At 47.4% G+C, this 21,544-nt stretch overlaps 1 protein-coding gene across 4 annotated transcripts in view; it reads left to right on the top strand.

Annotated features, from left to right (window-relative positions):
* Pfkfb3 (6-phosphofructo-2-kinase/fructose-2,6-biphosphatase 3) overlaps nt 1-21,232 on the top strand; it is an 85,508-nt gene extending 64,276 nt beyond the window's left edge. For 2 of the 4 annotated variants that reach the window (XM_027405126.2, XM_027405123.2), the window contains exons 3-16: nt 1,225-1,321; nt 4,013-4,079; nt 4,556-4,630; nt 5,457-5,513; nt 8,002-8,126; nt 8,706-8,913; nt 9,222-9,368; nt 9,525-9,629; nt 10,908-11,037; nt 11,377-11,439; nt 11,551-11,615; nt 12,217-12,303; nt 13,181-13,354; nt 18,580-21,232. In XM_027405126.2, the coding sequence (XP_027260927.1) occupies nt 1,225-1,321; nt 4,013-4,079; nt 4,556-4,630; nt 5,457-5,513; nt 8,002-8,126; nt 8,706-8,913; nt 9,222-9,368; nt 9,525-9,629; nt 10,908-11,037; nt 11,377-11,439; nt 11,551-11,615; nt 12,217-12,303; nt 13,181-13,354; nt 18,580-18,627 (1,448 nt within the window). In that variant the 3' untranslated portion in view covers nt 18,628-21,232. The remainder of the gene's footprint in view (nt 1-1,224; nt 1,322-4,012; nt 4,080-4,555; nt 4,631-5,456; nt 5,514-8,001; nt 8,127-8,705; nt 8,914-9,221; nt 9,369-9,524; nt 9,630-10,907; nt 11,038-11,376; nt 11,440-11,550; nt 11,616-12,216; nt 12,304-13,180; nt 13,355-18,579) is intronic. The other 2 variants (XM_027405124.2, XM_027405125.2) reach the window with 2 other exon arrangements.
* The last annotated feature ends 312 nt before the right edge of the window (nt 21,233-21,544 follow it).

The following is a 21,544-nucleotide window of genomic DNA, read 5'->3' as shown; positions in this document are numbered from 1 at the left end:
GTTATTGGTGTTTGATCCTGTTTCCCAGTCCAATTATTGAAACTCACTTCATCAAGCTCCCTGTGGTGACCTCGTTCTCTGTGTGTCTTTTTCCTTTGAAAGTCTTATCACATGTAACTGTGGCCTTCCATTAGTGACTATCTTGAGCAGCTTCATCTGTATACTGTTGATGGCATTTTATACACCCCTGCCCTAACTAAATGGAAAGTATCTTGAGGGTAAGAATTAGCATCCCTCACTGTGTTGAGATTTTTATTTTTAATACGGGTGCTTGACTCTAGGTCTGCATGTGCTAAGCAGTAACTATTAAATGTGATCTCATCAGCATAGGTGTGCCAACAGGAACATGGCTAATTTAGACATGGCAGGGGTAATTTAGCATTAATAGCTCAACAAGTAGGCTAGCCTGGCTGGTCAGTGAGATCCATTTACATTTGGATACCATAAGCAGAAAACCATCCTTATTTCTTGTAGCATTTATTTATTTCATTATTTTATATGTATGGATATTTTGCCTGCATATATGTATCTGTATTACATATATGCTTCATGCTCCAGACAGCCAAAAGAGGGAGTCAGATCCCTTGGGACTGGAGTTATAGATGGCTGTGAATCTCCATGTGGGTGCTGGGAATTCAATCCTGGTCCTTTGTAAAGAGCAGCATGCGCTCTTAACTGCTGAGCTAACTCTCCAGCCTATCTATCTATCTATCTATCTATCTATCTATCTATCTATCTATCTATCTATCTATCATTTTGAGACAATGTTTGATAGCTCAGTGGTGTCCAATGAACTAACTGAATAGCCACTGTACTAGAATTACAAGCATCTATCACCATGCCAATGTTGGTGCTGGGATCCAGCCCAGAGTTTTATCCATGCTAGACAGGTACAACTGAGTGACATCTTTACTCTTTTTTTTTTTTTCCCTGATTGTGGCTGTTCTCAGAGTCTGTTTCTGGTTTATGACACTGGGAGGCTAGGATTGGGATCTGGTCCCTAGGAGACAACTTTAGCTACAAGAAGAGTGATGGGTGCTGTCCTTTGGTCTGGTCCCTGTTTCCTAGACTGTGACCTGGGGATGACAAGCCTGGACTGGGAAGTCCACACTGTTTCCATAAGAGATTCCTTATTCAAATAGGTATTGGTTTGTTTTCTCTGTGGTTGAGCAGCCTTTTGTTCCTGATGGCTCATTCCGGACTGTCCTTGTCTTTCTTGTCCAGTGTTCAATGTAGGAGAGTATCGACGAGAGGCCGTAAAGCAGTACAGCTCTTACAACTTCTTCCGGCCTGACAATGAGGAAGCCATGAGAGTCCGAAAGTAAGCCTAAGCTTCCATGGGTTTCCTTTCTCTGTGTGTGTGTGTGTGTGTGTGTGTGTGTGTGTGTGTGTGAGTGCGCACGCGTGTGTATCTGTACACTTTTGTGGAGGCCTGAGGAGGACCTTGCATGTTCTTTGGGCATTGTCCACTTCACAATTAAATATATCTATACATGTGGGTGAGTGTGAGTGGGTATGTGAGTGTGAGTGGGTATGTAGGTGAGTGGGTGTGGGTATGTAGGTGAGTGTGAGTGGGTATGTGAGTGTGAGTGGGTATGTAGGTGAGTGTGAGTGGGTATGTAGGTGAGTGTGAGTGAGTATGTAGGTGAGTGTGAGTGGGTATGTAGGTGAGTGTGAGTGGGTATGTAGGTGAGTGGGTGTGGGTATGTAGGTGAGTGTGAGTGGGTATGTAGGTGAGTGGGTGTGGGTATGTAGGTGAGTGGGAGTGGGTATGTGTGTCCATGCCTGTGGAACCTGAGGATGTCAGGCATATTCCTCTATTGCTTCACTATTTTGGGGGACAGAGTCTCTTTAAAAAATTATTTTATGTGTATGGGTTTTTGCCTGCAAGTATGTTAGTGCCTGGTATCTGGGGAGGCCAGAAGAGGGCATTGGATCCTCTGATGCTGGAGTTAAAGGAGGTTATGGTCTTCCAAGTGGGTGCTGGGAATCAGACCCAGGTCCTGGAAGAGCAACAAGTGCTCTTAATTGCTCAGGCATCTCTCCAGCCCTCAGACAGGGTCAGTTGATGAACTAGATTGCGGGGCCAGTGAGCTCTGTGGACTTGCCTGTCTCTACATCCCCAGTGCTAGGGTTACAGAAAGTGGCACCATGCCTGGCATTTAGGTGAGAGCTGGAGATGCAAACTCATGTCCTCATGCATGTGTGGCAGGCAGTGCTTTGCCTAAACTGAACCAACTCCACATGCCTCTTTTTAGAGGCAGGGTCTGTAATTGTGGAATTTAACAAGTAGGCTAGGCTGGTTTGCTGCCAGTGAACCCCAGTGTTCTCCACCTCCCTGGCACTGGGATGACAAGTGCACACCGCCAGCAGCTGCTGTTTCCTCCTCCTCTTTCATGTAGGCTCTGAGAATCCAACTCAGGTTGTTGTGTTTGCAAGGCAAACACTTTACTATGAGCTGAGCTATCTTCCCACCCTGTGACTTCCTTTGTTCTGAAGTCGGGTTTTGTAAGAGGAAGAAAAGGCCAGTCTTCACGCTGACTCTTTGCTGGTGGCCATTAGACCTAGCTAGTAGTAGGACAAGTCTCTTGGCCTCTCTGTGACTGGCTGCTTTGATCTGCTCCCAGAAGTATGAACTGAGCCACCCGAGACAGTTCAACAGCAGCCACATGCCAGGAGCTCAGGAGCGAACAAAGTCCCTTTCATTGGAAATCATCAGTTTGCATTTGCAAAAGAGTTCTTAAGCTGCAGGTGACAGGGCGGTGCTTTTCCATTCTGCATGGTGCTGGAATCAGCTTGGGTGTGGGAAGAGATCCCGATCTCTGATGCTAGGCACAGCCCCAGGCATACCCAGTGAGGCTATCTCTGTGTGCTCTGGCATCCATTTTTATTTTATTAGTACTGTTATTTTGTTTTGTTTTAAGTTAGGGTCTTGTTATATAATCCTGGCTGGCTTGGCACTACCTTATATAGCTCAGATTGGCTCAGATCTGTCTTCCTGCCTTAGCCTCTGGAGTACAGCTTTTATATGAGTATTTTTGCCATCCTATCTGCCTAGCACTGGTTTTTATTTTTATTTTTAATTTTTGAGATAGGGTCTTATGTAGCCTAGGCTTGCCTTGAGCTTCCTATGTAGCTGAGGTTGAGCCTCTGATCCTTCTCGGCTTCTGCTCCCTGGTACGAGGATGATAGACTGTGCCACCAAACATGGTTTTATGCCGTGCTGCAGACTGAACCCATGACTTTATTTATGCATGTTAGGCAAGCACTCTACCAAGTGAGCTATATCCCTAGCCCTTGGCACCAGTTCTTAAAAAGCCCCCCAGGTTTAATTTTTAAGCTGAGCATGATGCACTGTTTCTGTAGCCAGTGTTCTGGAGGTTAAGGCAGGAAGAATGCAAGTTTCTGGCCTGCCTAAGCTATAGAGTAGGTTCAAATCCAGACTGGATAAGATAGTGAGACTCTGTCTCAAACTAAAATAAAAAAAAAAAAAAAAGGACTGGAGCTGTTGTTTTGTTGCAGAACACTTGGTTAGCATGTTCAGGCCTTGATTTCAGTTCCCAGTACCATAAAAGAAAGACAAAGAACAAAAGATTAAGAAATTAAAGAAGGCCATGCATGGTAACAGGTGGCTGGACTCTCCACACTGGAGAGCTAAGGTGAGAGAGAGGATTGTTGGGAGTTTGAGGCTAGAGTGGGCTACAGAGTTGAACGTCAGCTTGGGCAGTGTAGTTAGACCCTTTATGAAGAAACAAAACAAAACAACCCACAAAGCCAAATACAAATGTTTCTCAGGGAAATTGATCCCATTGTGTAGCCAGTCATGATGGCTGCCTCCCTCAGCTGTGTGGAGGTGGGTGTCTGTGCTGGTCCCCAGGTCGGAGGCCCCTGACCTAAAGAGTCCTGTCTAGCAATGAGCAGTTTGGAACTGGAACTTAAGTGTGTGTCACAGGGATGTGACTGCTTGGCTGAGCCTGCTCTGACCGGTGCTTTTCCTCTTGTGTGCTTGCAGACAGTGTGCCTTAGCTGCCCTGAGAGATGTCAAAAGTTACCTGACTAAGGAAGGAGGACAGATCGCAGTAAGTCTGGGGGACACAGGCACCTTTGTCCTCATTGGCGCAAGCTGTGTGGAGAGCTACTGTAGAGTAAGAACAAGGACAAATATAAGGGTTTAGGGAACAGGTGGCCCAGAGCAGCTCATGACTCAGAACTGTATCTTGGGATGGATGTTGGGACATAGCTCTGTCTCTCACTTGCGTAATGGACATGTGGGCACCACTTCACTCTTGCTGCCAGCCACAGCAGCCAGGGGTCATTCTCTGGCCCCTCATTGTATGTTACTGCTTGCTAGTTCCTCTGCCCCCTGCTGTGCCTGAGGGCTGTGGGCAGAGGATGAGAAGGGAGTCTGGGAGCACCATAGAGAGATTAGGAGATAGTACACACTTTGTCTAGAAGGAGGAATTTAGGGCTTATTTCTGGAAACAACAGATCGAATTCCTTGTGGTTTGGTTAAGTGCTACTACCAGTTTTTCTGAGCCTTCTTCCTCTCTATCAGGTTTTTGATGCCACCAACACTACTAGAGAGAGGAGACACATGATCCTCCATTTTGCCAAAGAAAATGACTTCAAGGTGAGCCAAACCTGCCTCCCCAGCAAGTTCAGAGAGGAAAACATCTTGGGAACAGCTGATTGTCTGACTCTGGCTTCAGCCTCTTTCTGTCAAGTTGTTAGGCAGGGTTGTTGGAACATCCTCTGTATAGCACAGGCTAGCTCCAAACTTGCAGCCTTCTGCCTCAGTCCGATAAGTGTTGGGATTTGCGGGTGTGAGCTTCCACTCATGGCTAGTTGCACACTTTGCTGTCTTAAAACAAGGTCTTCCTTGTGGCAGGATGCCTATGGGCAGTGGAGCCCTCCCTCCCTGGGGGAGGTGAAGGCCATGGCCATGGAAAGTTGGAGTTTTATGGAGGACTTTCCCAATCCCCCTCCCCCCATTAATTTTTTGGTTAGCAAAGGGACAAGTGTTTCTAGTACTTGAACACACACACACACACACACACACACACACACACACACACACACACACACGGGTTTTATTGAGACATAATGAGCGTCATTATACTTTGTTCCTATTTGTCCTTCCATCTTCTCTTGCCCCCCCACCCCCACCCCCTTTCTCTGACTTACTGGTCCAAATAGTCATCTATTCCATTAACCTGTCATTCCCCACTCCTCCCTTTAGTCTTCTTCCTCTTTGTCATGATACCTGCCTTCTCCCCCATACATTTAAATCTAGGTTTTGCATATAAAAGGAAGCATGAGTTTGTCTGAGTCTAGCTTACTTTGCATCTCCCCAGCCCCATCCTTTTCCTGCTGGTTTCTTTTCTTGTATCACAGTGACATCAAAGTTGGCCTTTTGTGGGTTGTTTTTACATTTCTGTCTTGCTTGCTTCCTCCAGGCATTTTTCATTGAGTCTGTATGCGACGACCCTACTGTTGTGGCCTCCAACATCATGGTAAGACAATTAGGAAGCCTGTTTGTATATGGCCACTTATACCATGAGATCATTTGCAGTCTTGGTTGGAATATGGTAGATAAAGGAGACAGTCAGGGAGTAGTTTCACCTGGTGGCAGACATCAAGTGAGTCAGACATGATGAGCAGCTCATCCTGGCATACAGGGAGGCCATCCAGATGTTCACTTTTGCTTTCCAGGTTCCTAGTAGGGAAAGATGCTTTTATGTAAACCAAAGCCTCCAAATCCCAGTATCCCAAAGACAAAGTTCCCAGATTGGAAAGAAAGGGTGTCGTGATGTGCTCCCTCCCTGTCAACTCTACTGTGCCAGGGGTCGTTTGTCTAGATACGTCAAGGTCAATGGCAACATCTTTTGATTAAGCCTTTGTTTTATTACTTGATAACAATAAATCACAAACAGAAATGATTATTACAAAGACTTTTTCACAGGCCAGTTTTGGTGGGTGTGTGTACATGTGTGATGGGGGGTAGGCACCTGGGTCACATAAGAATGTAGAGATCTGAGCTTTCTCACCAACTGACAACTTCTTATAGTTTTAGATCATTTTCTTTTCAGCTTTGTTATTGTGTATTTGAGGCAGGATTCTCACACTGAAGCCCAGCCTGTCCTGGAACACTGTGTAGCCCAGGCTGGTCATGATTTTGAGGCAAGGCTCCTGCCCTGGTCCTCTAGTCCTGGGATTGTGGGTATGAGCATCACACCTGATTTCCAGTTTAATCATATTGGAATAGGACATATTTATAAAGAAAACCAGTTTTTCATAGGTAGGGGATGCAGGTGATGTGACTGCATAGACATACCATTTATTTATTTATTTATTTACTATATGGGACAAGGTTTCACTGTGTAACCCAGGCTGGCCTTGATCTCAAGGCACCTTGCTCCCATTCCCTGAGTGCTGGAATTACAGGTGTGTACCACTATACCTTGCCCAAAATACATCTTACCTTTAAAGGGACACTAAGCATTTGTAGCTTCTTTCATTGGTCTTTTTCTTCAAGACAGTGGGAATATCTGCAAGTATTTCTAAGAAACAAGCTTGTACTTCAGGAAGACCAGGTCTAGAGGCTGAAAGTTGGAGGAAGGGGAAGTGCTGTGTTCACAGAGGGCTTTACCATTTTCCTTTGGTTTTATTTTCCCTGTGCCACTCAATAGTGAAGTACTTTGCAGCTGTGAAATCATTTTCCTCATTGAGTAGTCTCTCAAGCTTAGTTGGGGGTTGTCTAGTAGTAGCTTTCTGTTCATTCACATGGCTATTGGCCTTGATCATTTGTGTTCAGAAATCTTTCTCTGATTAAACCTAAAAGCAGTTTTACAGATTAGGTCCAGGGATTTGTGACCCGTATTTATGTTTCTATTGTACAGTTCACAAAAAATACAACCGGCCTTTGTAGCTATTTTTAGTGTACAGTTTAGCAGTACTAAATACATTCAGATTCTTGGGCAACCATGTTTGTGATGTGGCTCTGTTGCTAGAGTGCTTGTCTACCACGTATGAAGCTGTGGGTTCAGTCCCCTGCAATACGTAAATTGGGTGTGGTAGTAAATACTTGGAATATCAGCATTTGGGAGATGGATACAGGAAGATCAGAAGTTCAAGGTCATCCTTGGCTACACAGTGGGTTTAAGGGAAACCTGGGGTACATGGGGGCCTGTCTCAAAACAAGCAAACAAAATGAAACCAAAAGCAAAAAAGTTGGGAACCACCTGTGGTCCATTTCCAGGCCTTCTTCCCATCATCCTGTCTGCCTCATAGATGTGGAAGCATAAGATTAGAACAGTTCTGAGGGCAGGCATGATGGTGCCTGCCTAGCAATTCCAGCACTTACTGGGCAGAGAGAGGTAGGAGGTTTTAGAATGTTCAAGGCCATTCTGCAAGTTCCAGTCCAGTTAAGGCTAGATAATAAGACCCTGCCTCCAAAGACCAAAAATCAATCTGAGTTTCCCTCACATCTACCTGGGTTTCTCTGCGAAGTTGTCCAATTACAGGGGACTCCTTGTCTAAGAGGGGCAGCTCTGAAAGGTAGTCATACCAGGTCTAGTTAGATGTCATCACACAGACTAGAACAGGTGGACAGTGCTTCCGTTGGAACAGATGAAGAAACCCTGACCAAGAGCAACACTTAGTGTGCCTTTTGTAACTTAAGGCCTGCTCCTGGTATGCTTCTGTGGGGTCCTGCTGAATTGGGGGCCAGGCTGACTCAGTTATTAGACCCACCTCAGTGTATATTCCAAATGTGTTCCTTATGGGGTCTCCGTGGGTTTCCTGTGTCTGTCTTTCATGGGCACTCTCCCTGTGTAACCATAAGGCCATGCATCATTCTTTTTTCCTCTTAGATGATGCTGGGTCTGATAATCTTTATGCTGAGCATTTCTGGGCTTTCCCCATTTGAAAGCCCAAATCCTGTTTAATCTAAGCAAAAAGCCTTCCAGTGTGATTCATCAGCTGCTCTTTGTGATGTTACAGGAAGTTAAAATCTCCAGCCCGGATTACAAAGACTGCAACTCGGCAGAAGCCATGGACGACTTCATGAAGAGAATCAATTGCTATGAAGCCAGCTACCAGCCTCTTGACCCTGATAAATGTGACAGGTGATTCCCAGAGGTTACCACCCTCAATTATCCACATGGGAGCTTGAAATGTCTTCTTGATGTTTTCATAAAACAGCTCCCAAATATGTCTGTAAATTCTACAAATGGCTTTTGGAGGGTCCCTGAGGCCCCGCCCTTTGGTGGAGGAGCTATTGGCTGGTGAGAGAGGGAGGGTCCCTCTCTTTTGGGGACATGACTGCTGCTAGGTTGGATTGCCCATACCCCAGTGGATGGCCTCACCTCCATGCATAAAGGGCTGCACTAATAAAACATAAGAGATGGGGCCATTTAGAGGGAGATAGTGGTGGATGGGTAGGTTCAAAATGAGGGGTGGCTTGCATTTTCTGAATGTGCATCTGAACTTGATGTGCATACAGGTCTTGTGCTTGTACATTGCTGAGGGAGCCATCTCTCCAGCTGTACTACCTGACTTGAACAGCCTGGCTGTGGGAATGGTTGCTCGTTTCCTCTCTGACTCCTAGAGAAGACTCACAACAGTCAACTGTTATAGGCCCCCAGGAAGCTGGCTGGGCCTAGGGTGAGTCCTGAGTGGTGGTCCTCAATGATGTTGCTTTGCAGGGACTTGTCGCTCATCAAAGTGATTGACGTTGGCCGGAGGTTCTTGGTGAACCGAGTGCAGGACCACATCCAGAGCCGAATTGTGTACTACCTGATGAATATCCATGTGCAGCCCCGTACCATCTACCTGTGTCGGCATGGCGAGAACGAATACAACCTGCAGGGCAAAATTGGGGGCGACTCAGGCCTGTCCAGCAGGGGCAAGAAGGTAGAGGAGAGGAAAAAAATATGGGCTAGGGACTGACTGGAGGCAGGAAGGCTTTCACCTTGTAGAGAGACAGTTCTTGGGAGGGTAGGATGTTGTGGGTTGTTTGCTGTTTTGGCCTTACTATACTGTGTGTCTGTATGTGTACATGTGAGTGTGGACTAGCAAGGGGAAGGTAGAATCGGGTCTCTTGGACTCTGATAAGGTTTGAGTGACACTTGCAGTTTGGATGGTCTTGGTGGCTGCCAACATAACAAAACCTATGGAAGGAACTGGAGTTGAGATGACCTCTGTCTCCTGTGCTCCTTCAGTTCGCCAATGCCTTGAGCAAGTTTGTGGAGGAGCAGAATCTGAAGGACCTCCGTGTGTGGACAAGCCAGCTGAAGAGCACCATCCAGACCGCGGAGGCGCTGCGGCTCCCCTATGAGCAGTGGAAGGCACTCAACGAGATTGATGCTGTGAGTCCCAGGCCTGTGTGGCTGGGGGGAGGCCTGGCAGGAAGTGGAGAGTTCTCTCCAAGAGACTCTGGAATCCTGGAGGCTTCCTGAGACCCCCTTTATTTGAGGTGGCACTATGGGTGAGTTCCCTGGCATGAATGTTGGTCTCCCTGACAGGGTGTGTGTGAGGAACTAACCTACGAGGAGATCAGAGACACCTACCCTGAGGAGTATGCACTGCGTGAACAGGACAAATACTACTACCGATATCCCACAGGCGAGGTGAGCAAGAGAAGGTTCATTCTCTTGTCAGCTGGCTCTTCTTTATAATTGTCAGGAGCTGTGGCTTGGGTTGTGTATGGAGGTGGCTGAGAGAAGGCCTGGGGGGGGGCAGCAGAACCAGGTGAGTCCCCACAAGGCCTATACAACTCTCTCTATCTCTCACCAGTTCTGCAAACTCATATCTACTATGACTTTAGTCCTAAATCTCACTAAAGGGAACCCTGAAAAATCCCCAAGGAAAGTGCATTGTATTTCCCACACGGAACAATGAGAAGTCTGTGTATGATGTGTGTGATGATGTATGGTAAAGATCAAAGAGTATGGCTGGTGATTCACTCCAGACAAAATCTTTTCCTGGATGGCAGGAGACGTGGTAGACAGGCTGGCAGTGAGGATGTCATGTTAGATGGCTTGTGCCAGGTCTAGGCTGATGTTGGTAGAGGGAATAGCTGAGCAGGCAGCTACTCTTGAGTTGGAATGAAGTATGCTGAGCCATGTGTACTCCGGGAGTTGAGCCAGGCTGCTGTGTTGACACCTAGTGGGTGTCCTCCTGAGCCACTGTCATAGTTACTGGTCCTGGTGGGCCACATGTTGTTTTCTGGTCTCACTGTGATCTGCACTCACTGTAACTCTGGTTAGAAGGAGAAAAACACAGAAGATTCAGTGCAAGGAGGACCTTTGCTGGGTTTTTTGTTGTTGTTGTTGTTGTAGCTTTGCACTCATTGTATATCTCAGACCTGCCTTGCTTGCAATCCTCCCCAGAGGATTACAGATGTGCACCACCCATATTCCAAAAGGAGACTACAGATGCATTAGCAGTCAGTCTAGCGTCTCCTAGCTCCTAGCTCTGGTGACCACAAATTCCTGGTCTCTAGAGTTGCCAATTCTAGATGGTGCACAGAAGGAATCATTCAGTGTGTGCAGATGGAGATGCTTAATGTCTTCCACTTGACATACAAATGTTTGAGGTTCTCCCATGTTGTGCCATGTACCAGGACTTAGTTTCTTTTAATGACTGCCTGAGTAATAGTCCGTGATAGAGTCTGATCTTTCTTCAGTGCTCAAGAGGAAGGAGTTCAGACAGACAGGATTGCAGTCTTCCCTCATGTTTCCTAGTAGTATTTCATTAAATACAGAGCTGAACACTTAGAAGGAGGGGCATGTATATATGGGGTGGGGGGATGGACTGTGAGCTGGTCTGATGAAGACTGCAAGTGATTGCAGGACTTGTCTCTGCCTATCCTCTCCTAACATGCTATCCCATCCCTTTGTTCTCAGTCCTACCAGGACCTTGTTCAGCGCTTGGAGCCTGTGATCATGGAATTAGAGCGACAAGAGAATGTGTTGGTCATCTGTCACCAGGCTGTCCTACGCTGCCTACTGGCCTACTTCCTTGACAAGAGTGCAGGTATTGAGGGCAAGTCATGTACAGGAATGAAGGAAGAAGGAAATGGGCCCATGAGTGCAAGTGGCAGAGGACCCATCTTCCTTACTCTGCTTTGAATCTAAATATGGATCTGCCTCACAGCCTGCTGAGGGGGTCTCTACCTGCTCCCTATTGAACAATGTGATGCTCAGTGGGCCTTATCACTTCATAAACCAGACCAAGAACCCTCAAGCCTCCATGTGACCAAGGGCCTTTGGTTAGGCTTGAGAGTCTCACAGTGAGCCTAGGGATGCCCCTGAGTGTCTCCCTTCACGTCAAGTCTCTTATTTAACTATAATATGTACATATGTCTCATTCCAGAGGAGATGCCATACCTGAAATGTCCCCTTCATACCGTCCTGAAACTAACACCTGTGGCGTATGGTGAGTAGCAGCCCTGGCTGGGCCTTGACCCTGAGGTCTTCTGGTGGCTATGGGGCTGCCAATGAGGTCATCTTTTTAACAGAAGGCGTCTTTTTTGTCTTTCACCTTCAGGGTGCCGTGTGGAGTCCATCTACTTGAATGTAGAATCAGTGAGCACACACCGGGAGAGATCAGACGTGAGTTAGGCTCAGATGCACGGGACCCTTGGGAAATCCTGGATCTGGTTTTCTTCTGGAGGGTTCTCACTGAGTTTCTTTGGTGCCAACTGGCCAGCTACCATGCTCCACACTTCTGTTCCTAGCCTATTTTTTTCCTGTGGCTTCATGGGATTTGTTTCTTTTCTTTCTGTCCATTGCCCCCCCCCCCCCATTTCTACTTGACTGGGAAGAGTGAGTTAAATGAAGTTACTTCCTTCTCTCAAACATTACCCTAGCACAGTAGCTGTCAACAGTTCAGGAACAAAGCTGTGCCTTCTCAAAAGCACCAGGAGGCTGGCTCATACAGAATTAGCCAGTCAGCAGCACCATCTCTCTGCACGTAAGCTCATAGTTAGCATAGGTTTGAGATAGGAAGCAGGGCTAGAGGATAGAACCTTAAGAGCCGCCGAGGAATGGTCTTCAGGAGACTCAGCACCTGGCTGTTATTGTATTCCACATTAGGGAGGTCTGAGATTTTTGGGGGGAGGGAGTGTATGGTCATGTTGAATCCCTTACTGGGCAGTTTGCATATCTGTCCAGGTCTGTGTTGTGAAAGTGGGTTTAAATTTGCTTTATGCAGGCTGTCAAAATACAACACTTTGCCAGTGTAGTCAGACCTTCCTCTTACACCGAACTTGACTTTCTGTCTGTGGAGTCCGCAAAACAGGTGACTTCCCCATTCCCAAGAAGCTTGACCGTCAGACTTTGGTAGGAAGGGTCCAAGGGGTGTCAGCCAGTTTACCACCCAGCTTGCACTGTGGACTACACTGGAAGAGGACTGTGTCCCTGGGCTGCCCTGTCTCCTGGCCCCACCCTTCTGAAACAGGGCGCCTGGGCGATGTGCTCATTTAGCTGGATGAGGACAGCCCCAACATGAGATGGGCTCCAAAGGCCTCAGAATACTTCCCGGCTCTGTGCTGGGGCTGAAGCTGGCCTGGGCTTTGAGGTGCTGGGTCATGCATTGAACCCCAGGAGCCCACTCTCCTGTCTTGTCATCCTTTATTGGAAGGTTGACATCTCGTCCCAGCTGACAGACCGCTGTCTGTTTCCTGCAACTTTGGTCTCATGCTCTACCTCCTAGATTGAGGCTGGGTACTGTTTGGGGGAATACAGTGTATTTCCTGTGTGCTTGTGTGTGCTGCAGACCCAGATGGAAGGGAGTAGGCCCTGAAACCTTTCTCCCCCTCCCACACCTGTGATCTCAGAGCCAACCATCTCTCCTGGGCCCTCTGTGGGAGGGGTGACTGGGAGTAAGGTTCTATTCTCTGACCCCCTTCTCTGCTGCGGTTGTAATTATTTTTTTCCTTCCCTGTTTTGCACATACCGAGAAATTCTGTGCCAGCAACAGCTCAGGGTCAAGGCCACTCACCTGGGTGTCCCTCCGGTTGTACCCTTATAAGAGTAGTGTGTGTGGTGTGTGTGTGTGTGTGTGTGTGTGTGTGTGTGTGTGTGTGTGTGTGTGTGTGTGTGTGTGTGTGTCTTTTCTACCTCCCTCTCCACTCCTTGTAACTGTTGCCTTCTCTCTTTTGTCTTTGTCTGCTTAGGATGCAAAGAAGGGACCTAACCCACTCATGAGACGCAATAGTGTCACCCCACTAGCCAGCCCTGAGCCCACCAAAAAGCCTCGCATCAACAGCTTTGAGGAGCATGTGGCTTCCACTTCTGCTGCCCTGCCCAGCTGCCTGCCCCCGGAAGTGCCCACCCAGCTGCCCGGACAAGTCAGTGATTCTGCTTTAATTACTGCCTACAGGGAAGAGTGCACAGGGGAGACAATCCCCAGATCTGGTGCTGTGTTAGTGTTTGCAAGTGAGGATGTGTGCCTGTGTTTAGGGTGGGCTGCATGTGTGATGTGCAGTAGACAGTGTTTGTGGGTGTATAGTGTGTACGTGCATTATGAGATGCCCTCTCTGAAGATCTTTCCTTGTCAACAGTGACTCTGCCCAGCCTTTCTGAGGTTATGGTCTTTGTTCTTTATTAAGCAGAATCAGGCAGAGCAGAAGAAATTGTAAAATGCCCCAGTCCTGTGCACATTTGTGACTAGTACCTCTAGAACAGTCTGTACTCTAGCAATTCCCAATCCAGGAGTCTGTGCGTACCAGGGGACTGATGTTTCCCTACCCCATAGCTAATTCCTTTGTTATCACCTCTGTGGCAGAAAAAAGCTGAGGTCCCACAGAAGAGCCTATTCCCTCTCCAGAACCAGTGTAGCTCTTCCCCTTAGAAATACTCCAGAGCTGGAGAGGCAGCTGAATTGATAAAGCTCTTTCCATGCAACTGTAGAGATCCAAGTTCATATCTCCAGGACTCATGCAAAAAGCTGAATGTGGAGGGACATGCCTGTAAAATCACTGATGGCGAGATGGGAGGCAGAAGCAGGTGGATCCCTAGAGCCTGACAGGCCAACTAGCCTGGCCCATATGGTGAAATTCCAGGACAGTAAGAGACCACCTTTCAACAAAAAGTGGGAGGCTCTTGGAGATTGACACCCTAGATTGTCCATTCATGTGGTGCTTGTATTCATCTGCATCCCCATACACGGATGTATGTGTGCACGGTATGTGTATACATACATACATACATACATACATACATACATACATACATACATACATACACAGGGCCAGGCAGCTAGGATAGGAACCTTTTCACATAGCAGTTATATTATCAGTAAAAATAAACAGAACCCAGCAAGACTTACTACTTCTAGCCTGAAAGATCAAAGGCTGGAAGAGTTTGGCTATTGAGCATTCAAATCTGTTTTCGGAAAACCAACCCTTCAAAGATAGCCAAGAACCTTTGCAAACATGAAATAATGGATCTTACCCCAATGCCTGGCTGAATTTCATCTCCATACTAAGCCAACTCTAGCTGTGTCTGCTGCCTACCAGTGCTTCTGTGGACTCCCCCTCCCCCAGCTTCCCATTAGCTTTCTGAGGTCTAGAATGTGGTATGGAGAGATCACTGAGTCCTCCAAAGTTCATTTAACCTCCCCAGGACTCAGTTTCCTAATCTGTGGAATTGGGAAGTAATACACCGCAAAAAGTGGCTCAGACAAGGTGATTTATGCAGTGCATGTAACTTGGGGTCTGGCATAAAGTAAAGGTTGGGCCCAGGAGAGCTGGCTCTGACTGTAGCTCTGCCACTAACATGAGTGTAGATTTTCCCCCCTTGGGCCACAGGTTCTTTTATGTAGGCTTGAACTTATAGTCATCCTACCTCTCTGATTCCCAGGTGCAGGATTTTGTTGTTTTGTGGAGGACAGGGTCTCACGATGTTTAGAGATTGGCCTCAAACTCACCTCTCAAGTGCACTGCTGTGCCTGGCAGGTGTAAGATTTTAATGGCCAGGCTCAGTCTCCTTAGCTTTGGAGATGGGCACAGGATGAGGTGAGAAGACTAGATACTCCTTTAGGTCTGAGAGTTTTCTATTACAACCAAGCAGAACTGAAATTGTATCACCATGCCACTCTATCCTGGTGCGTTGTGGGAATCTTCTGTTGCAGAGGTCTGAGGAGATTAACCTAGGCCTGGGGCAGGGGACATCCAGAGCTACACTGATCTGGTCATGGAGGGCACTGGCAAGAGCCCAGCCTTATCCCCCACTTCACAGATGCCTCTGAATTTATTAGGATTGCCCTTCAGGGTTGCCAGATCCTCAGGGACAGATGTCTGGGATCTGTTGTCCGGGTCAGACATGGGAGATGTGTGGGGCTCATCTTAGCAGCTGCCATCTGGCCTCCTGACTGACTTTTTCTCTCTCCTTACCTTGTCTCCCTGCAGCCTTTGCTAGGGAAAGCCTGTCTGTAAGTATTTCCTTCTCGATAATTCTATCGCTTGCACTCACTCTTGCTTGTTTGCCAATTTGTCTCCTGCCTGATGAAGTATTTAGGATGAGGACGGTTTGGGTAGAGTGTGAGGCTGCCCATAGAAGAGAAAGAGATGGGAGGAGAAAATTCCCAAACTTTGTAGAGAAGGGATGCAGAAAGGGGGTGTGTTGTGGCCAAACTAACAATGTTCAGCACACTCCAACGCTATCAGCCATAAGGTGCTACTTCCCAGTAGTCCTTGGGGTTTTAGGTTGTGTCTTTAAAGGTCATAGACTGGGGCTTCTCATAATGTCAAGTTTCCCTGTTGGGGTCAGATTTTGATGGTGACAAACTAGTGCTTGGTGTCATTTCTTTGCACTCCCTCTCCCAGAGGAGGATCCTTTTATTCTGAAAGCAGTATTTATCCAGAGCCTAATAACAAAACATGGGGATCTATCCTGATGACAGGCCTGGAGGTGTGCCTGTCAGTCCTGACAAGGGACAAGAGACATCCATATAGAAACTGTACATGGGGATCCCACTCCACTGTATTCACACAACCAAGCTGGTCTGTGGATTAACCTCCACAGCTTCCCTTGCAGCTACTTCCTAAGGGACAGGGCAGACCTGGCTGTTAACTTCCCTCTCAGAAAGGGATGATGTGCTCACCATCCAGTGTCTATTGTCTACTGGACTGCTTGGGGACCAAGGGTTCTCCTTGCAGAACCTTTGGGTTAGAACTTGCAGTTCAGCTTGTCCATTTCCAATGTGAATGCTTTTGCCTGGAATTCCTTTAGTTAAGCAAAACATGTATCCTGTAGACTCATCACTCCTGCTATGGTCGGATTCTATTCCAAAGACCCAGAACCTAGCCCAGCCTGGTCCTATGACCAGAAGTAATTATTGTTTTACTGAAATAAGACTTAGTTGTCTTATCTAGTCTGGAACTTACTGTGTACCTGAGGCCTCAAACTCAAAGCAATCCTCCTGTCTCACCCTCTGAGTGTTTGAATTACAGGTATGCATGCACCAAATTACCTGGCTTCCAGAAATTTATTTTAAATGCCAGACCAAACCAACTCTGCCACAGTCTTAGGAACATTAGGAAGTTAAACCAATTTTAAGACTTGGACTTTCTCATCTGTAACTGGGGGATTGCTTTGATAATGAAAATATGTATGTATATAACTCATGACAAATATCTGGCAGCCTGATGGATGATGGCTGGTGTGCCATCTTACCTCTCTAGCTTTAAGTGTCTCGCATTTAGATGATCCTTTGTTCCCTATGCTGTATGCCATTGGGCTTTTATTTCTCAGAGCATTCGGAGCACTCAGAGGCTGAATGGTCCCCAGACACTGCCCTCTTCCTGGGGGCCGTTGCTATGCTTGGGATCAAGGGACCACCTGACATTCTCATTGCATCTTTCATTTTGAAGTTGCAAATGCACACGACGATGAAGATACCACGTAGGCTGGCAGTATAGCTCAGTTGGTAGAGGGTTTGCCTAGCAAGCAAGAGGCCCTGAGTTTGATTCCCCAGCACTGCAAAAAGCAGGCATGGTGTAATGCATCTATAGTCCCAGCACTCAGGAGGAGGCAGGGCAACCAGAAAATCGAGGTCCTAATTGAGGACCTAAATGAGACTTTATCTCAAAACCAAACAGAAAGAACTAAAATCGGCTTTGTTTTCTCCTTTTTCAACCTGTCTTTTTTTTTTTTTTTTCTCTTCCTCCCCCACTATGCTTGAAAGACGAACTGTCTGTCACATTTTTTCAAAGTTTTCTCCTTACTAACCTGGGAAAGGTAATTGAGCTGGTGCATGCCCCTCTGTTTCCTCCTGCATCTGAGTCATGGCTTTCAGCCGCAGGGCACTGTGGCTTGTGGACAGACTGGCCATTGTGGAGTATGTGGCTCACGTGTCAGTGCTGGGTGGTCTTTCAAGCATTGTCATTAATGTGGGGTCCTTTCCCATCCATCTGTGTGTTCTGAGCCAGGGCCCCTGAGGGAATGATGTGGACACCATGTGGCTTGTCACTGTCACTGTTGCGTTGTTATCACATGTGAATGCTGGAGGCCTTGGGCCTGGGGTGTGGCAGGAGAAGTGGGAACCCTCCCCTCTTTGATCCCACTACATGGCTGGGGCTCTCTTTATACACGTGATCCAGGGCACTACTGGAAGGGACCCTATTTCACACAGGCACTGCTGCTGGGATCCCTGAGTCTCAGTCAGATGTGAGTGGTGACTCCAGGGCAGCCCAGAACTAGGTATCCCTTCTATAGATATCCACAGTAGGCTCCTGCCCGCCTGAAATCCATCTCTCCATGACTCTGCCCTTGGAGTTTGAGGGCCCAGAGGGAATACTTTTATTGGGTATTTCTTTTTTTGAAGGCTTAGATGTGGGAGTTTTAGGGAGTGATGCCTGCTGGCCATCAAGGCAAGTGACTTAATATTTTAAAAGGGACCATGATATCAGCTAATGCTTTATGAGACTTCTTGCTAGGGGTACATGGGTCAAGACCTGGCAGACTTTAATGACACAGCCCCCACTGGGCCTCCATTGTATGGCCAAGCTTCCCATTTGTCTCTTGCATTCTTTGGAACTCTGTGCCCAGATTGGGATCCCCTGTAGCTGAGTGCAAGGTTCTGTTAGCTGATTCCAGAGAGGTGCTCTGCTGTTCCTGACAGTCCCAGCTGATCTTGACCTGGCTAGGACCAATGTGAGAGGGCTGTGTGGCACAGAGAATGGCCTTCAGTTCCTAAAGGGGAGGGTGCATGACTTTCTTATCTGTGCCTCATGGTCTCGTGTCCTCTCTAAGTAGCCTTGTCTGAGCCCTGGAGCAGCAGTAACATGCCTGCCGCTCTCCATGCCCTCCTTCTGGCTGGAATCTAGCCCAGTGCTAAGCAGAGTCCCAGCCTGTGCCTTTAGCTTTTTCTGTAACCCGGGATATTCTCTGTCATGTTCGGAGACCTACTTGGGCTCTTCCACTTATTTTGTGATCATCTTCTGCCAGGGGTTTGTACTATGGGGGAATGGTGGGAGCAGGTGTCTTGTGGCATGGCTTTGAGCCTTCTGCCTGAGAAGCAGTCAGCTTCAGGTCCTGACTCTCCCTTCCTCTCTCTCTCTCCTGAAAACAGAACATGAAGAGCCCCAGGAGTGGCACTGAGTCTTCCCAGAAGCACTGAAGCTGAACTATGGGTTCCATTCCATTTCTACAGCCTGCCTTGTGCCCGCTCATCTACCTGAGGCCAAGTGATCCCAAGGACTTCTGGACTGGGGGACAGTGGAGGTCTGCTGGTTGAAGAGTAGTAACACCCCCTGAGATGTTGGGGTGGCAAAGACAGCTAGGAAGTTCTACAGATCCCAGCTTCCCATGGCAAAGCTGCAGATCTCCCCACCCTTTGTTCCCCTGGGAATTCCAGGGTGTCTGGCCTCAGACCCCTCTGAAGCATGGGGAGGACTATAGTTCTAGAGGTGGTGGGATCAGGCCCCTAAGTGGGGGTACCGGATGCCACCATGCTCTTCTGTTTTGCTTCTTTGGATCCTGGCCTGGCATGTTGATAGCTGGAAGACAAGACTGGCAGATAATCTTGAAATTCAGAGTGAGTTAGACCCCAGTTGCCAGAGGCTCAGGGATGTTCAAACACTCACGTGGCTTTTATACATTTTGGCCTGGGAAGAGGCCTCAAAGATAAGGGACTTGGACACCTGCTGCACTGGGTGTGGCGGTTCTCCTTCTGAGGAGTTCCTGAGCTGAGGCTCACTGGTCAGCTGAGCAATGACATGCCCTGGCTCCTTCACCTGTCCACATCCCTTCTAGGTCTTGAGTTAGGGGACACACTGGTTGCCTCCGTGGAAGCATTTTGCCGAAAAATAACCAGGGCCCCCTCTTCCCAGGAGCCCTTAGGCCTTCTGTTCTCTAACCTGGGCCTGGAGGCACCTGAGCTAATCCTGTGGCTGGCTGTTTGTTTTGCACTTTCTTTCCTTTCTTCCTCTCTCTCTCTCTCTCTCTCTCTCTCTCTCTCTCTCCCTCCCTCCCTCCCTCCCTCCTTCCATCCTTCCTTGCTTTCTTCCTTCACTTTTTTCTTTTTTGGGCAGAAGTGTGACTAAAAGTCATACCCCACTTCAGGAACTTAGATGGCAGGGTGTTGGCCCTTGGAGGCTCGGAGCTGCTGAATGGGAGGAGCTGGAGTGTCTGTGAGATGGGGGAGGCTCAGAGCCTTCAACTTCAACTTCACGTTTTACTCACATTTACCAAGAAGGGATGGTGGCCCAAGCAAGGCTTGATCCAGGCCGCTTGCTCCTAGAGCTGTCTCCCATGTTTTGGCCTAGTATCTGTTGTATGCCTGATACTACCTTGCTGGGCATCTCAAGGCGTTCCCAAGGATAGAAAATTGTCCTTGTTGGCTTTGTGATGTCTGCGACATTTTTGCATGACCTGAAAGCAGTGCTGATGTAACTACCTATTGTTTTTGTCTGCCCGTTTCTCCCCCTTTATCCACCCAAATTCTAGGGGAGGAGAGGACATCCTAAGCCTGGAAGAAACCATTTGGAAACTCGATGGTTTTTGTCTGAATGAGCCTTTAAAAGGATGCCCTATGGCTAAGCACCGAAGGTCACGTTCCTTTCTGCCTTCTCCTATGCTCTCCAGTTAAGGGGACAGGTCCTGGGGTGACATAAGGACAAGTTTTGGATGCTTTAAAGTCCCTTTGTGATTTCCACAGCTAACCACTCAAGTTCTCAGTCTAGCCCACTCCCCTTTAAATCTATGGTCACCAGAAAGGACTATATACATAAGACTGTTTCCTCTTAGTGATTTGAGTCTTGACAAGGGTATATGTGGTGCAGACTTGTGCACAGGTGTGCACAGGCTGCTAATACCTTTAGACTTGTGGGGCTTGCAGTGTTTCATTTGGGGGGTGGACAGGATCTTAACTGTGTAACCCAAACTAGCCTCAAACTTAACGGCAGCCCTCCTGGGTCAGCCTCCCAAATCCAGCATTGGCTTATAAGCATGAGCCACCATGTCTGGTAGTGTGGTTTTGCACTTGAAGGGAGTTTCTTAGCTGTCCCCTTCTGAGCACATCTACTCTCTAGTTACAGAACCAACTCTTAGAACATAGAGACTCTCAAGGCTGAGACAGATAGGCATGGTCACCTGTGACTAACTTAAGTCAGTAGGACAAGCTAAAGCTTTGCCTGATGTGACTTCACGTCTTGTGAAGGCCTGTGGAGAAGATCAGGATCAGGAGATTGTGATTGTGACCGGGTGGAATACAGCTTGACCCAAAACACAGTGACTGGGTGGATGGGGTGCATCACTCACAGAACTTCCACACTCCCACCCAAAACAACGAATAAAATGGGGACCAATGTTTTTTTAACTTTGCATATTTGTTTTGGGGGTAAATTTCTCCCATTTCCTTCAACCATGGGCAACACCCTTCATTTATGAGAAGAAAAACTGTTGGAACCACACCAATGATATTTTCATTTGTGATACTTGAAATTTATTTTTTTATTATTTTGATAGCAGATGTGCTATTTATTTATTTAATATGTATAAGGGAGCCTAAAACTAGAAAGCTGTATAGATTGGGTTTAATTGTTCATTGGTTTGGGGCCTTTCAATGTGTGATTGATGACTTCATGTTCTGTGTAATTGTCTCTCTCAAGGGCCTGGGAAGAAGCTATGCAAGCTTTTAAACAGGACACACCTTTCAGAAATTTGTATATTTTGCAGTTGCTAGAACAATAAAAACCTGGTTGAGATATACCGGTGAAACTCCTTTCTGGGCCTTTTCGGGCACAAGCGTCAGTTTTCTTTTTAAGCAGTGTGTGTGTGTGTGTGTGTGTGTGTGTGTGTGTGTGTGTGTGTGTGTATGCAGGAGTGCACATGTGTAGAGGAAAACTTGGCGGGAGTCTGATCTCTTCAGCCTCCAGAGATTGAACCCAGGTCATCAGGCTTGCCAGTGCCTTTACTTGATGAGTCAGTCATCTTGCCAGGCCACCAAGTGTCTTTAATTGATATTTATGGCCAGTGCACCTGTGAGCTCCTTGCAGAACCATGTATTACCTTTCTTTAAGCAGGACACAACAGAT

This window comes from Cricetulus griseus, chromosome 3 (assembly GCF_003668045.3).
Source record: "Cricetulus griseus strain 17A/GY chromosome 3, alternate assembly CriGri-PICRH-1.0, whole genome shotgun sequence".
Classification (NCBI taxonomy): domain Eukaryota; kingdom Metazoa; phylum Chordata; class Mammalia; order Rodentia; family Cricetidae; genus Cricetulus; species Cricetulus griseus.
Note: the sequence above shows the minus strand (reverse complement) of the source record. Positions and strands in the feature narration are given on the sequence as shown.